The sequence below is a fragment of the Mya arenaria genome, chromosome 12 (genome assembly GCF_026914265.1).
Source record: "Mya arenaria isolate MELC-2E11 chromosome 12, ASM2691426v1".
Classification (NCBI taxonomy): domain Eukaryota; kingdom Metazoa; phylum Mollusca; class Bivalvia; order Myida; family Myidae; genus Mya; species Mya arenaria.
Window position 1 is genome coordinate 42709174 of NC_069133.1, and position 17463 is coordinate 42726636.

The 17463-nt window shown below is 38.7% G+C and overlaps 1 protein-coding gene across 4 annotated transcripts in view; it reads right to left on the minus strand.

Moving 5' to 3' along the window:
• Positions 1-627: 627 nt before the first annotated feature.
• The window catches only part of LOC128211292 (solute carrier family 23 member 2-like), a 49953-nt gene continuing 33117 nt past the window's right edge, over positions 628-17463 (minus strand). For 3 of the 4 annotated variants that reach the window (XM_052915940.1, XM_052915942.1, XM_052915941.1), the window contains exons 3-12: positions 15963-16120; positions 12980-13068; positions 11871-11935; positions 8874-9055; positions 7747-7867; positions 7371-7527; positions 5831-6084; positions 4474-4753; positions 3886-3981; positions 628-2684 (exon numbers count right to left, since the gene is read on the minus strand). In XM_052915940.1, the coding sequence (XP_052771900.1) occupies positions 2383-2684; positions 3886-3981; positions 4474-4753; positions 5831-6084; positions 7371-7527; positions 7747-7867; positions 8874-9055; positions 11871-11935; positions 12980-13068; positions 15963-16120 (1704 nt within the window). In that variant the 3' untranslated portion in view covers positions 628-2382. The remainder of the gene's footprint in view (positions 2685-3885; positions 3982-4473; positions 4754-5830; positions 6085-7370; positions 7528-7746; positions 7868-8873; positions 9056-11870; positions 11936-12979; positions 13069-15962; positions 16121-17463) is intronic. The other variant, XM_052915943.1, reaches the window with a different exon arrangement.

Sequence of the window (17463 nt, forward strand, 5' to 3'; positions counted from 1 at the left end):
TCTTTGTGCGGTATTAAACACCTGCATGTACACGGAATAAGCTTTGTGCGGTATAGCACCGGCATGTACACGGAATTAGCTTTGTACGGTGTAACACGCTTGCCTGTACGCGGAATAAGTTTTGTGCAGTATTACACCTGCATGTCTAGCATGACCTTCGTCGATGATGATGTTGTCCCTGATGAGCTATGCGCGGAATGAGCTTTATGCTGATAACAACAAAATATACAAATGAAATACGGTCGGCAATAAATGATAACTTTGTTTTAACGTATGTTCAGTTAAAAACAAAACAAAAAGCAGTAAATTGTTGACAAATGAACGAAGTATACGTTATATGAAACCCAATGAAGAATATGTCCCCACCGGCGCCGTTGATGAGGTCGCTGGTCGCAAACCCAAATGTGCTGACGATTGTTTTCATCTTTATTTTTCATTTGTGTCTAAGGAAAAAATGTTTAAAGAATTAATTCAATTTATAGTCAGCCATGATTTTCAAAAATGAAATTTAGAAGTATTTTTGATATAATCAAAAACGTTATGGATATTTTGAGACATTGTGGCCGGTACTTAAACTAATCTTATTTTGATCGATCGAGATTAAAAAATAAAAAAGGCTGCTTTAATATACAGTTTTATTAATATACACTATCTACAATCTTAAAAGGTTTAAATTCAGGACATAAAGATGCACAAAATAATAATTTTGAAATTATTTAAATTCAAATCCACTGTTTCGTATACAAAGTTTTTGTATTTTATTTATAAGGTCCAGAGATTGAATGATATGTTTTCTGCAAAAAAAAACTTATTCATACCCGCATGATATGAAATAAATTACATGAAATGCACAAAAACCTTTCAGTGGTTTATGTATTATAGCATTTCATTATAAGAGATCAGTTTCGTAAACAACATTCTGAACAAGCAGTTAAGATATAATTTATATTCTGTCATATGACATAACATTTTGGATTTCGTATTAATTATGCATACATACAACACATATCTTGATGACGTGAGACTCAAAAAGTAGTTCATACGTAGATGAACCCGCACACGTAGTGCGTCACGCCTGTACGTTGTAGCATATCGTATCTGAGTACTGGGCGAAGTTAAAATAAGTTTCATATATAGAGGTCACCAGCTTACTTATATTCATATATTTACATGTATTTTCACCTCAACTTCAAACAATGTGTCGAAAAATTATCATTTATGATTTGTTAGGATTATTGCTATCAGTAGCGTTTTAATTTTACGTTAAAAAGTAATTTGACGTTTCAACTATGAAATAATTATATTCTTTCTCGCGTTTGTATGACGTCATTTAATAAAGTGTTCCATGTGACGGTCGGGTCGATCCATCTACAGAATGGGTGAAAATGAAAGTATTTTTTTTAACAATTATGGTAAGAAATATTGAACTTTTGGTGAAAATGAAAGGAATGATTGACTTCATTATCGAGGTATGAACGCATTTGGGCTGGTAAAAGTGTGTGGAGTCCGAAAATTCATTCCTGAAATAAACACTGACCAGTCAGACATGTTGTCGACAAAGCATTGTAAGGCTAAATTATCGATTTAAAAGAGGCACAATATTGGTTAACACTACGCAAAAAAAATGCATTTATACAAACTGCAAAAATCATGTTAAAATCAAATTAGTTAAACATTATAATATATCAAAATCAATACCTTTCTTTTGTGCATCTATAAAGTGTAAAACTATACTGTGCCCCTTGCCGATTAACTTTTTTTAAAATTGCAACACCATCTTGAAGTTACATTCCCCGAATAAAGTTAAAATATGACGTTTACATCGCGTCAGAAACATTGGAGCTATCGCAACATGATTCAATGACTCAATTAACTAACTTTTCACAATAAATGCAGCAGAAAATTACATAAAAAATGTAGAACTTCACCGACAATTTATCATTTCTATCCACACTACAAGAGTTGACATGGATTAAAATAAACAGTGGAGGAGGGCTGACACACTTGGCCTACCGAAATGTCATTTTCTGCTACTTGCTTTCAGGCGATCGATTGCAAGTAAGAATTTAACGTTGCGCGTATAAGACGTTTGTGTCCGTTACTTACAAAAAATCAAATCAGGAATGTTTTTTATTAAGCCAGCCATTCTGTCACTAGGAAGCGACTTTCGAAATGGCTGACAACATTAGTATTAGTTTCTTTAGCACTTCCTTCACAGTTTGAATTTTGCATTTTGCAAAATTACCTGATCATTTGCTTTTTGCAATACGTCACTCTTTGCTTTTTGCACTACGTTACATTTTTTATTTGAATTACGTCACAATTCGGTATTTGAAATACGTCACAGGTTTCACTACGTCATATTTTGTTATTTGAATTACGTCACATTTTCGTTCCATTCTGTTGCACAACTGGCACTTCAACATCTACAGAGTTTTCATACGCGTATTTTTCTGGACCGGTATTATCTGTATTGGAGTTCTTACAGCAGCAACACTTCTGACAGATCAGAGACACATCCTTGTCGAATGATGGGGAGATGGGGATGTAGGCGCACCATCCGGCCCGCCGGAAGCACTTAGTGACCAAGGGAAGATCGTACATGTTGGAGTCTTTGTTGTAGATGGAATTCTCGGCGGCTAAATTCTGACGCCAGGACAGGATACCGCGCTCCTCCGGCGTCCCTGGAAGTGACTGTCTACTTTTAAAACAATGTTCTAAATAACTAGTAAAAGCACAATCCACAATATACTAGTTACCATTTTTTTTTTCTCAGGCGACAAGAATATTCGGAAATAAGACAAGGTAATAACACTAAAAGACTTAAATTTAACCAAGAAGTAGGATTAAGAAACAAACAAATAATAATGTGTGCAAATTATTAAATAACCTTTTCGAAAATGTATGTAAAACTAGCTATAATTGCCACGAGGCACGTAATCTCGCAAAAAACAACAACATGATTTTTCTCCTTATGATTCGTTTTCGCTAACGACGTCACTTAATGTGTATAACCATTATAACGATATCTAGAAATCTGTGTGATTAAAGTACAACAATTTTGACCCACAAAGGTATGCCTAGCAAGTTGTGGTTAATGGAGCAGTCGATACCAAAACCGATTATCATGGAAGTGGCAATGCATATACTTCAAATGTAACCTCCTTTTGAAGTAATTGAAGCGTCTCTAAAGCGACAACACCTTTGTATCACATATTTTCCGGTAGTTTATAGAGATCTATCAGTAAAATAAAATAAAAATCACTGTTTCAATCACAGAAAATGTTTTTTTATAATTGTTTCCACTGTTTTTTAGCGCGTACTCACGCACAAAACAAACTTCAGCGGAAACAATTTCAACGACGTCATTTCCGAACTCGAAATGTAACTTTTTGCGGCTCGTTTAGTGAAATATATTGCGATCATACACTGAAACAATCAATATTCCTCTTTTGACCTACACTTGGACGTCTTACCCACAGTTACTTGGTATTTGGACAGCTTTTTTGGCCAGTCGAGCTACCTGATTCGAGCAATTTTCCTAGTAGGCTGATTTCTTTGACTGAGACTCATAAAAAATGTGTTTTAGTACTCTATGATAGACATAATAAACAAATAATACACTTTTGGTCGTTTATTTTTACATATTAAATATTTTTAAATTTTATACAATCTTTATCATTGTAGAAAATTTTAAAATATTTAATATGTAAAAATATACGACTAAAAGTGGATTATTTGTTTATTATGTGTATCATAGAGTACTTAAACACATTTTTTATGATTCTCAGTCCAAGAGATCACTCTAGGGACCAAACGCTCCAACCCTGAGATAGCTCGACTGGCCAAAAATGCTGTCCAAATACCAAGTAACTGTGGTCTTACCTGGCACGGTATTATCAAGGAAGCAGCCGACGAAGCCGCCGACGAACATGGCGGTTCCCAGCATAACCCTGATCATTTGGTCCAGCTCCTCGGATCCTGCAAAGTGAACATATATGATCGTGGTAACATAAGGACACTAAACTAAACCTAAGGTGTGTACACATGGCAAAATAAGGTCAATAAACGCCCACCGACAAACAACGAAGTGACGCACAAATCGGAACACCTCGGTCTTCTCCGCCATACGACGTGCTGCGGATGTTTGCCCGTGCATTAGTAAAAGTAGTTCGTTAAAGTAATAATAATTTCAATTAACTAATTGTAGTATTTTAACGTGTAATTTGAAGTTCTAATTTATTACCATTCAAGTGTTTTATTGCATAATTCAATCAAGTCCTTAGGCTTAACTGCTTAATCGAAATTACTTTGTGATCTACATACAGGGTAATCAAATGTAAAGATGCCTGACATTGTAAACCATCCATATACATCCAAGATTGTTTTTGATGGAAAATGGTTTAGGTGCTTCCATTGAAATTCGAACTGTACAACAATGGATAGTAACCACTGCGAAGAGTTTGGCCATACCTGTGTCAATGGCCGCGGCATTATTTGGATCATTGATGAATTGCGGAACCATGAGTCCAAGTAAAAGGGAGGTTCCCAGGATAGTGAGGTTCCGGGTAGAGTCTAGGTCCACATACTTAAGGGTGGAGATCCCGACGGCCGACACCATCCCAAACAGCACGGTCAGGGTGCCTCCGATGACGGGGTCGGGTATTAGAGACAGGACCGCCCCAAACTTGCCGACGACGCCGCACACAATAAGAATACCCCCCGCCGTCAAAAAGACCGCGCGGCTCGCTACCTGAAATATTTGGAGATATGTATTCGCTAACGGTTGTGAGGTCAGGGATTACCAAAAGGATCACCAAAGCTTGTCCATTTCCCCACATAATATCGGATTCAATGCCGCGCTGTCTAAATGGTTAGTCATAATTAACTGGAAAAATGGATGCATTTCTGGGTTAAAGAGTATCTCCTATATCTCCTCGTAGTAAAGGAAGCAATATGCATCAAATTTAGCGGATCAAGATTTTGATGAAGCTTCGTCTTCAACAAAGTGTTCATGTTCATAAGATAATTGTGTCGCATTTATACGGCACTCTGAGGCACTGATTATCCGGTCTAAGCCTTCCTTGGGTAAAACATTGCAAATTCACCAAGGCGCCGCGACAATTTAACCGGTTTCTTTTATTTTCTCGGTGATGTTACGCTTAAGATGTCATTTATCTTTCTTAATCAGCAACCTTTTTGGGTCTAAACTGCTCTGCCATGCTTTAAACCGCGTTCAATAATAAGGGTAAATTACATCCTTTCGGTTTCTTAATTGACCTTTTAACTACACAAGGACGGCGAGGGGGCTGTGTGGTCAAGCCATCATGCAGCCAATAGACGCGGGCAGACTTTAAAAGCCCTAAGACCTCATCTGTTTGTAGTGCAGCAGCAAATCTTAAGCAGTGTTGCTCGAAAGTATGATCGTTTCTGATAAAATTATACAACAAGAACAAGGAATAGGTGAGCGTTGAAGTTGTTCCTGGTTAAGCTTTTCTTGTGCGCCAATCGGTTGGCCGAGGGGTGGTGAGCGGCTATAAAGTTGCATACTTAACAGCAATAGCAGTTTGATGGAATCAGTTCTAAGTGTCACTGTGTGAGTACCTTGTCTTTAAAACTCACTTCTTAAGAAAAAAGTAACTCCGCATAGAAAACAAATACTGACCTCTCGTGCATGCTTACTTCAAAAGTGTTCATAAGCTGAAGGTGAGAGTGAAGTATATATGTCGGTCAATAAGAGCCTTTTGCTTTAACGTGGCGATATACACTTATAAAATGTTTTTATTGAATGCTATGAAATACATTCATTGTCGTGTTCATGTATGAGAACCTTTGTGATGCCGATAGCTCCAATATTTCCGCTGTACGATGTGGTTCCATGGCCCGCCCCTACCAGACCGGAAACGATACTAGAGAGGCCCTCAATGCCGATTCCCCTGTTGACAGCATGCGCGGGCGGGGGTGGCGCCCCTGATATCCGGGCACACGCGAAGTAGTCGCCGATGGATTCTATGATAGAGGACAGAGTGGCTGCAAGGAGACCGACATAGCCGGCGGCACTGACGCTCGGTATTCCGAACTGAACTGAAACGAAAGGATCGCCCAAAAAGGAATTACTATATTGAGTCTATATCATGGGATGAGATCTTCAAGGCATTTTTTTCGATAAAACGATTACACTTTAAGAAGAAAAAAAATACGGAAACGTGACCTTGATCCCAATGAGTGATCTTGACCTTAAATCACCGTTGTTGGAATCTTGCAATTTGTACTAAATTCAGTGTATATCAGGGAATTAAGACACCAATAAATCTCTTTCATAAAAAGATTAAAACATTAGAAAAAAAATAAACAGGAAACGTGACCTTGACCACTAAACGTGATATTGACCTTGAAATATTGCACCGTGTACGAAACTTCGTTCCTTATGAACAATGTTATATTGACATTTGTCAGTGATTTAAAAATACAAGAGCTCTCTGTGTGACCTTGACCTTCGATCAAACACTGTTTGAATATGCACCCTTGACGTAATCACGCTATGATGAACATTTATGCACCAGTCAACCGTAACCACGCACCCCCCCCCCCCCCCCCCAAGGTCCGAGGAATACCGGAAATAGCGGGGAAATGGGCCGTGTTTACCTTCCAGGTGTTCCCGCAGTGCCGGGTGAATGCAGTGGTTTTGTTATCGTACCATAAACGCGGGGAATGGTCCTTACCTAGGATGTCCCCGGGACGCGGGGGCATTTGGTGGGGATTTTACCAGCAGTTTGTCCCCGCAGGACGGGGATTTTACCTGGGATTGGCTGGGCAGAAAGTCAAAGTCCCCGCTATTCCCAAGAACTGGGGGCGTGGTTTCAATTGACTGGTGCATTACATGTGCGATATAACAACGAAATATTTTAAATGGTTAAGAACTATAGTGTAATGTGAGTAGCGAGGGTGGCAATATTGTATCAATGAGAGGACATTAGTGTACCTACTATAGAAAGACTGAAGGTATTTCAAATTCATACTCCATTGGTCAAGGGATATAACTGTGTATTGTCTACCCCAACAGTGGGGGTCATTGAACAAATGTAAGCAGTGATTTGTCTGGATTAAATATAAGTAGTTAAAATACTTCTTCAGTAAAATAGCTAATTAACTAATGGCCGATTAATGGCTTGTGTCTCAAGACTACTTGAATGTACATCAGACACGAGCTTTCTAGGAAACCTTTTAGGTGGGGGAAGCGTGTTTTAAATAGGATCAAGTTCACAAGACGGACAGTCAAACGGTCAGTATGATTAATAAACGTTTTAAATATGTTTCTAGACAAAAAACAAAACATTAAAAAAAACGGCCATTGCGGTCCTCGTTCTTACAGGGGTAGGGCCAGTAAAACCATGGCGCCCGCTCGAGGACGTCAAGCCTCGCGTCTGTTCGCGCCTGGTACGCCGGAAGTGTGCTGTTGGTGGTGAACGTGTCCGTCACCGTCAAGATATAACAGAACAGCCAACTGAAGCAGATACTCAGGATCACCTAAAACACAGGCAAGGGAAGTTATCTCTGTGAAGTATTATTATAATCATAAGTAATTATCTCCCATTATTTATTAGTAGCATCAATGAATTGAAAAGGCAAGTACATGTAAAAAGGTTCAGTGACTTTAAAAATACAGTCATATGATCATAACATTTGAAAGTATTAAAGAGTAGACTATTACACCACAAATTAAACAAACCAGACGGATGCCCGTACCGGAAACAGCTGAAAGAGCGGGTATTTGATCATGTGACAGCCCTTGATCCGGGTCCAGCCCGGAAATGGTACCCGTACGCCCCCTAGATACAGCGTGAACATCAGCGTTAGTGCCATAGCTCTGAAAGTTACAACGCTAAATGTCATATAACAGAGTTGTATCTAGGATCGTATATCTAGGATCGTTCGTAGGAATGTTGAGCTGAACGTCGAGCCAAATGACAGGGCAGCTCAACATTCGGACCTTTTGCCATTTTGTCAGCGCTCGATATTTGGACATTGTCATTTGAATGTCGAAGTGAATGACGGGCCAGCTCGACATTCGCAGTTTGTCTCTAAATGTTGATCTGGACGTCTCACTCAATGCCTCGAGCCAGTTCGACAATAGGACTTCGTCATTTTGAATATCGAACTGAATGTTGAGCTGAATGTCTAAATGATTACCAAGCCAGTTCGACAATAGGACTTAGGCATTTTGAATGCGAGCTTAATGTTGAGCTGAATGTTGAGCCGAAGGTCCAACTGAATGCCGAGCCCGTTCGACAATAGGACTTCGTCATTTTGAAAGTCGAGCTGAATGTCGATTGCTGATGGGTGAGCTAGCTTCGAGACTAAAACTTAATTGTAATAAAACAATAGGGGTTGTACGTGTTATTTATTAACACGAGACAAGTGGTTCTGTACTCAAAGAAAAGCGACGCCCAACTGTTGATTGTAGAGCAATGGACGTGGCGATATTGAGAGGGCCGCTATTGCTCTGTGCGACCCTTCACAACCCGTTAGTATACATATACATGCAGATCTATCTCATTAAAAAAACACATGCCCTACTCACAGAGAGGCGACGCCCCAATGAAGCTTTTTGAACTCGACGACGCGAAGGAAAAGCGATATGGCAGGAGCAATGATGAGATGGTCGCTATTGTTATCTGGCCCATAATCCTGCCCGGCCCTTCTTAATCGGTAATAAACCTCTTATTTGATATATATCTATTTAAAAAACACACAAGCCCTACTCAAGGAAATGCGACAATTGGGGCTGTTATCGCCATACCGGGCTAATCTCCTCATTGTCCTTAAAGGGAGAGTATAGAATATCTAGTTAGAAACACGTAGACTCTACTCACAGGAAGGCGACGCCCCAGTGCACTTTGTTAAATTCTATAACGACGCCAGTTAGAGAGAGGCCGATAAGCGAGATGGTCGGGGCGATAGTGAGAGGTCCGATAAAACGCATTAGGACTCCAATTAGCCCCGTACAGCCAAGAAACACTTGCGTCAACGATGCAACCATCAGGTTTCCCTGGATCTGTAAAAGAATAAGGGACAGCATGTTTTAAAGGGGCTGGACACCAGATGATTCAATTGCAAAAAGAAAAGTATAAAAAAACTAATATAACATTGGCATCGTTGTGAACTTACTGATGTATACAATCGTTTACGACATATGCATCTTTCGCAGTTTTCAAATTCTAAATTTACTACGGTTGTCTGCCACGTAAATCACAGAAGGTTTGAAAACAGCGTCGGTATATTTATTGTTACTCATAAACCGATCAGATTTAAACTGGGAAACCGTTATACGTTATTTTAAAAGGGAAAACACAGATGAGACAGCAACATGGTTGTTACGGTTATTATTTTAACCATTATACCGGGGGGGGGCTTCCTACTAGCTCCTTCCTCCTACATTAACAGTTCTAGGCTTGTTTTGGGGAAATACTGTATTTACCGATTTTTAAACCATCTGGTCCATATCCCCTTTAATTTTTAGGCCATATCAATTTAAAACATTGTTCGACGGAATTTGGCCGCGAAAGAGTGGATCGAGTGTTCACAATTTAATTTTTAACATTTAGTTCAAAAAGAGGAGCGGATCCTATATAATAATCATATTTAATGATAAATCTGAAATGTAACAACTTTGGTCACCCTTCTGAGTGTTAGTACAAGGAAAATACCCAATGGAATATTCAGCTTAACTCTCACAGATATATACCGTTTTGAAAACGTTTTTACTTTTCGTCTTGGAATGAGCCATTTTTTGCGTAAATATCTGCAAACCAGTCATATCAGAGTGCTGACAAAAGAACAGATCGCAGATTTTTATATTTCCGTTCGGAGGAGCGGTGGCGTGAAAAAAAAACGTGCGGTAAGTCTGTCGAACGAGACATCAGTTAAGAATACAACCTACATTTTTAGCCAATGAAATTGCAGATGCTGAGGCAATCATTGAGTATTAGGCTTAAGCATAAAGAACATAATCTTTCGCGAGTGTTTAAAGGTCTGCCTATTGTTACTCATCAGATACAAACTCCCTGTCTCAGATTTAGCGTTGACTGAAGTTGGATGACCTGTAGTATAATCTAAATGATTTAGCAAAGAGCTCGTTCGCTACGCTCGCTTCGCCCATTCTTAATCAGAAAGACCTTCCTTGATGTCATTAACTTCCACCTAGTGTCATGTCACGCTTGGTCGTCGGAGGGAGTCTGATCTAATCATTAATAAAGCATTTAACGACACTAACACCAACTTTCATTTAGTAATTAATTGATTTTAAAAAGTTGATTATATTGACGATCTTTAATGCGCGATGGCAAGGATAGAGACACTTTGCGTTGACACTTAGATAGTTCATGTTTATGTTTTGCCTTCTAAACCATTAAATTGGCGACAGACTGTGCTCGGTTTGCAGGTTTAATGTTAAGTAGACCAAAAATAAACTCTAACTAAAACTTGGTACGCAAATGCCAATTCAGTGTGATAGAATTTATGCAATCGTTCTAGATGAATTCAATTATATATACGTGTAGTTAGAAACAACAGAACAAACTGAAAATAAACAGCACTGAACTGGTTGTTATCATTAAAATACGTGCTTTAAAGGTAGACAAATTTGTTGTTGACCGGTAGACAAATTTGCCTTTGGCCGGTAGACAAAGTTGCCGTTGACCGGTAGACAAATTTGCCGTTGGCCGGTAGACAAATTTGCTGTTGATCAACTTTAACTCTGTCTCTGTGACTACCAATGAACGACTGTGGCAGCATTAAAGCAGTTTAGGGCCGGCCACAATACAAACGTCGTTTTAAGGACCAAATTAAATGTTTAAAAAAATCCATTTTTATTTAGATTTGAGGTTCAATGATTAGCAAGCATAATTCATATATCCGTTGCAACATGTAAAGCTGTAATTAACATTTGAGCAATATTTACGAAAGCATTTACGTTTTTCCGGAAATGTCTTAATACAAAATGAATATGTTTATGAGTCATATTTATAGGAACTACCCAATCTTAAGTCTTTGTGGTGATTGCAGCTATTTAAACAAAATATTTTTGCATTGTAACCAGGTAATGAATTCCATCCACTGCTTTCCATTATTTGTTTGAATAACTTTTTAATTTGAAAAGATAGCATCAAGACATTGTTGAAAAGGTAGTCTTGGGCATTTTGACGCCAAAAGAAAGTAATAATATTAACAGATTTTTCCAAAAGAATGTGAATGCTTTTTTATCCAAAATCAAATAAAATATTTCTTAGCAAAATCTGTTCAACTCCTTACTTCCACAAAACATGACACGGTCGGTCTTTTACCAGAGTTTGATCGAGAGTTTAGTTCCTTAAAAGACTTCGACAAACCTTTTTACATTACAGCCGTCTGACGGAGCAATGTCAAAACATTATTTTGGAGACAGGTTTGTCGAAGTGTTTGAGGAAAATTATCATCTAATTAAACTCCGGTAATAAAACGAAGGCTGGGCTCTTTAGACGGCATAGACTGCCCTTTGTTACATTTAAAATAGCGTCGTAAAAGAAAGGTTATCTTTGTTTTAAGTCTTCATTTTAAGCAAAATATTGCCTTCCGACGTAGCATATATGACGTAATCTTTCACGTGGTATACACAAACTGATTACATGTGCCACTATATGTTATGTAAGCGGGAAATATGACGGCAAACATTATGACGTTATCTATGGTATGACACGTGAAGTTGGTTGCAAATTGCAATATATTTATATGTATACAATCATATTTCGAATGGTGTCCAAGATTTACAATTTCGACAATTATCCAGGACATTTGTCTGTGTGAAATGGTTCTGAGTGGAGCAGCGTACGTACCTCCCTCATTCTGCTTTGCCAGACTTCTTCCCTGTCAATGGCTGTTCCATTTACTCCTACGGCACCTTCAAATTAACAAAAAATCGCTATATATTTTATTGAATTAGAATTTTAAAAAGATGTTTTGTGAACATCTGACATTTTAATAATTACTTTTTTGTCATACCAACTAAACCAACGAATTTGAAATTAAAACCGAAGGGGAGTAGGGGGTGATATACCCCAAGGCATCGATCTGCGTAATCCAAAATTGACCCTAGCTACGCGCATGTAAAGTTATTCCAACTTGTATATTTGCCATTTGTTTCAACCGAAATTGGACGTAAGTGAAATGTTTTGCAAATTTGAAGGTCAAAATACAATGTTTATTATATATATTTTTTTTTTAAAAATCTGAACACAAAACCTTTACATCCAAAATCAGCGTATATGTAAGTTGGATACCTTTTACCCCGAAAATTAATTACAAAGCAATAATTAACAAATTCTAACATTTTAAAACCCATTCAACAATGAATACCATATCCCATTCGGGCATTTTTTGCGGTAATCAGCTTTTCGAGTCAGGTCAGGCAGGCGCGTAGCTAGGGCCAGTTTTGGATTACACAGATCGATGACGGGCAGCATATTAACCCCTTCACCCCCTTACCCCTTCGGTTTTTATTTCTAATTGTTTGTTTTTTTTGTATGACAAAAACTTCGATCTGTCAAATTTTCATCATGCAACTGCGTTTTTGCGTACAATCAGCTACGCGCCTGTCTGGAATGGCACGAGATCTGTTTTCTCCCCTGTATTTAGCTCCCAGAGCTAACGCCTCTATATTTGGTCATGCATGGTACGAAACGCCTCTATGTTTGGTCGTGCATGGTACGAAACGCCTCTATGTTTGGTCGTGCATGGTACGAAACCTGTACTTTAACCTTCTCGTACCCGCACTATTCCCGACACACAATTAGCCGACCTATTTCCGGAAACGCTTAATTGTGCATCGCCATAGTGGCCATAAAGGTATCCACAACCCAGAATGATTCCTAGTAGGAAAACCTAGAGTCCCCTGACCCATCCCGCCACGCACTTAGCACATTTACACCCTTCCCATCGGGCCTACCTGTTTCCGGACACGCCCACTTATCCACCGCCATCATTGCCACAATGGGGGCTACAAACGTGTGGGAGCCACCCTGGACAATGCCTAGCCTGAAAAATAGTCAAGAAAAATACGTTTTTTTTCTATTATGCATTCCCCTCATCCCCATGCCCTGTCAATTGTTGAATGAAGGGGTGATCACGGTGGTTGGCGCACTCGCTCTCACAAAACGTTTAAGGGGTACGATTCCAAGCGTGGGGGCTCGTGAGTTTGGTTTGTGGTCACCAAACTTGACGAGTGTCTTTCCTACGGGTACTCCGGTTTCTCCCACTGCACAAGACAACACTGGCGTAGCATTGTGCCAACGAGAGTCATTAATATTATGCTGTAATACAATGTAGCTTGTTTCAAAATCGTTGAAAAATAGATCAGATTAAACTGGTAAAGGGGTCAAGGCAGCCCCCTTTATCACACTTTGCAATAATAAGCACTACAGTAAGAACGAATGTCTATGCATTACGATAGTCAACTTTCATTAAAACGTTTGTAGAATCGACCAGAAACTAAGAGAAAATGTTAATTAACATGTGCATGTAGTATTTTTCGTTCAGTAAAATATTATCATTGCCGATTAATGGTGTCGATTACCATGATTATATTTTAGTGTTATTCAATAGTTATAAAAGTTATCATAAGTTACACGAGTTAAAGGGACTACTAGACACCAGATTATCCAAAATTGGCAAATACAGTAATTTCTCAAAACAAGTCTACATTTATCAATACGAACTAGTATGAAGCCGAAAATACATCATTTAAACGATTAAAAGAATATTTCGTCGATGTCATAGCTGAATTTACCCGCTTAAAATAGCGCATAATTGTTTCCCAGTTTATAGTGTATATATTTAGCATTTAAAAGTTACGTGATTAATACAGATACATTTATTGACTTTATTTTAAATTTTACTACAATTTACGTAGCAGACAAATACAGTGTCCCTTTAAAAGCAAAAAGGCCATTAATGTAAATTTCCACTTTGTTTAGCAAAAACAAATAGTCGTGTCAGGTCATTATTCTCTTGACAGTGTTTGTTCATTCACTTGAACTAATTTTACTAGCGGCCTGCCGGCCTAAAATGCTATCCTATTTCAAAGCATGTATACATACATTTTCTTCTAAAACAGTGATATATTAACTGTTTTTAAGCACACACTATCACTCTGAGGCGAATATCAACAGTTGTTTTTCAAAAAGTCGAACAAGCAGTCAGCTTTTCAAAGCATGTGAACATGCCTCTCCTTCTAATATTTTTTATATATTTTCTGTTTTATGCCCAAATTATCATTCTTAAGCAATTATAAACATTTTTTCAAAAAAGTCGATCGAGCACTTCAGCGGCCTAGCGGTGTGAAGTTATTGGCCTGGCGGCCTAGCGGCCTAAAATTGGTTTCTATTATAAACCATTTATACATGCCTTTTCTTCTAAAAAAATGACAAATTTATGGTTTATCAGAGTGATAATTTGTGCATAAAAACAGTAAATACATCATTGTTTTAGAAAAACAGGCATGTTTAATGCTTTGATGTAGCTGACTGCTTTATCAACGATTTTGAAAAAAAATGTTGATAATCGCTTCAATGTGTTAATTTGTGCATAAAAACAGTTAATATGTCATTGTTTTAGAAGAAAATGCATGTTTACTGCTTTGAATTAGCTGACTGCTTTATCGACGTTTTTGAAAAAAATGTTGATAATCGCCTCAGAGTGATAGTCTGTGCATAAAAACAGTTAATATATCATTGTTTTAGAAGAAAATGCATCTATACATGCTTTGAAATAGGAAACCATTTTAGGCCGCTAGGCCGCTAGGCCGCTAGGCCGCTAACTTCACGTACATCTAATTTTATATATTTTTAAGTGTTCAGTGACCTAAAGTAAGATAACACCTATTGAAGGTGCTGAACAAGCTTCTCAGATAAGGCTTAAGTCGAGTCTAAGGTCAATGCCCTATGCGGGAGCGGTTCTAGGATTTAAGGTTGGAGGAAGACATAACTTTGGGGCTTAACCTTTTGACTTCCATCCAAAGCGAAATTTATTTGGTTTAAATTATTATAGGGGAGATTTATTTATTAAAATAAAAAGTAAACATGGACGATTTTAGGGAAGGATGGGGGCGCCAGGTGCCCGTAGACTCGTAGAGTTTATGATTACTGGCGTTATGACTATAAATGGTTAACAGTCAGCATATTAAAAGCTATGGAAGTCATGATACTATCACTACTAATGTTTGTACTATTTTATCCGTTGTTTGGGATTTAACGGTCAAGGTCGTATGGGTCCCTTGCATTTGTTCTATTAAGTTTAATAACGCATTCCCACTTTCCCCATAACAATTCGAACCTACACCACCCCCACCCAGCCTGAACTAAAAAAAAAATATGTAATGGGTGTGCTTGACAGTTTTGGAACGAACGGAATCGCCGACCGACATTCGGAACACCTCGGCCAATTTTATCGAAAACAACCTAGGATGTATGCCGGTACATCAGTAGAAGTAGTTCGTATTTTTTTTAATTATATCATTAATTGAATGTATTGTTTTAGCTTATATTTATTGATCTTAGTTTAAATTGATTGTCAGTAAAGTTTATTATTGCAAATATAATTAAGATTCCAAAGAGTTAAGTCATAAAGTTTAACTGCTAAATTAAATTACTACGCGATCTACTTGCAGCGGGCTTAAACCTACCGATTTCTGAATATGTAAACCGTCCATATACATCCGAGGTTGTTTTCGATAAAAATGGCCGAGGAGATCCCAATGGTCGACCCAGTGCACCGGATTTCAGTTCTTTTGGTTCCAAAAAGTAAGGTTTCAGTTGTTTTAATGAAATCGTGTTATTCTATTATAGCATAGTTTAAAGGATAACACAACAATAAAAACAACGGAATACTGAAAAATACTTTGGAAATCCGCTCAACACAGTATCTTAGCATACCTTATTCCGAAAATAATCTGCAGCAAGGTCGCTACGCCGCACATAAACATTGTAATACTGAGCAGTTCTGATGTCACTTCCGGCATATCACTTGCGCAAATCAGACCGGAAATTATGAATGGAATGGACAGCGAGCCGCCAATGCACATAATAGCTTGCTGAAAAAAACAACAACAAACTCTGGCTATGCTAAAAGTTCCATGAAACAGTCATTTAATGTAAGCCCATTGACCCGCACCTGCAGAGTAATATTACCCTATCATGAAGTACAAGTATCATAAATTGAAAGTACCCACTTTCCCGAAATGACACGTCACCGCGCCAGATAGTGATGAAAGCCACTTTCCCAGGATATAATTATATTTAAAAAACGCTCTTTCGAATCAGATAGTGACATTAGCACCCTTTCCCGCACTACACAGTGATAAAGGCCGCTTTTTCACACTAGAAAATGGCATAAGCCTCCTTTCTCGCACTAGATAGTGATAAAGGCCGCTTCCCTCCACTAGATAGTTGCATAAGCCAACTTTCCCGGCACTAGATAGTGATGGAAGCCATTTCACACACTAGTAAGTGACATAAGCCCTTTCCCGGCACGAGATAGTGATGAAAGCCGCTTTCACCCACTAGAAAGTGACATTAGCCCCCTTTCTCGGCACTAGATAGTGATGAAAGCATCTTCCCCCACTAGAAAGTGACATTAGCCACCTTTCCCGGCACTAGGTAGTGATGAAAGCCACTTTCACCCACTAGAAAGTGACATTATCCCCCTTTCCCCGCACTAGATAGTGATAGAAGCCACTTACCGTATACCCACTAGATATTGACATAAGCCCCCTTTCATGCACTAGATAGTGATGAAAGCCGCTTCCGCCAATAGAAAATGGCGTAATCCCCATTTCCCGCACCAAGTAGTAACAGTGAAATTAGCCTGCTTTACATATACCCCCATTGTAGTGAAATAACCCACCCCCTCTTGTTCGCACAAGGAAGTAACATCTGACTCCTTTACCGCACTAGATAGTGGCATAACCCCCTTTTCTCGAACAAAGTATGTATATAACCTCCTTTTCTTGCACCAGGTAGGGATAATAGCCCCAGCCCCTCTTGGTCGCAAAAGGTAATGACATTAGCCCCATTTCCCGCCAAAAGTAGTTGTATTAGCTCTCTTTCTCACACAAGATAGTTTCATTAACCCCTCCCCCCCCCCCCCCCCACCCCTGGTTCGCACAAGGTAGAGCCTCTAACCCATATCCCCGATCCAGATAGTGACATTTGTCCCTCTTGTTCGCACAAGGTAGTGCCTCTAGCCCATATCCCCGATCCAGATAGTGACATTTGTCCCTTTTGTTCGCACAAGGTAGTGACATAAGCCCCTCAAGATAGTCACAAAAGTCCCCTTTGCTTCAGTTACTTCAAAATAGGAAAACAAATTCCAGTTTTGATATCTAGAAGTCTAAGTTTTTAAATTTACTTTAAAGGGGCATACGCATTAAGATTG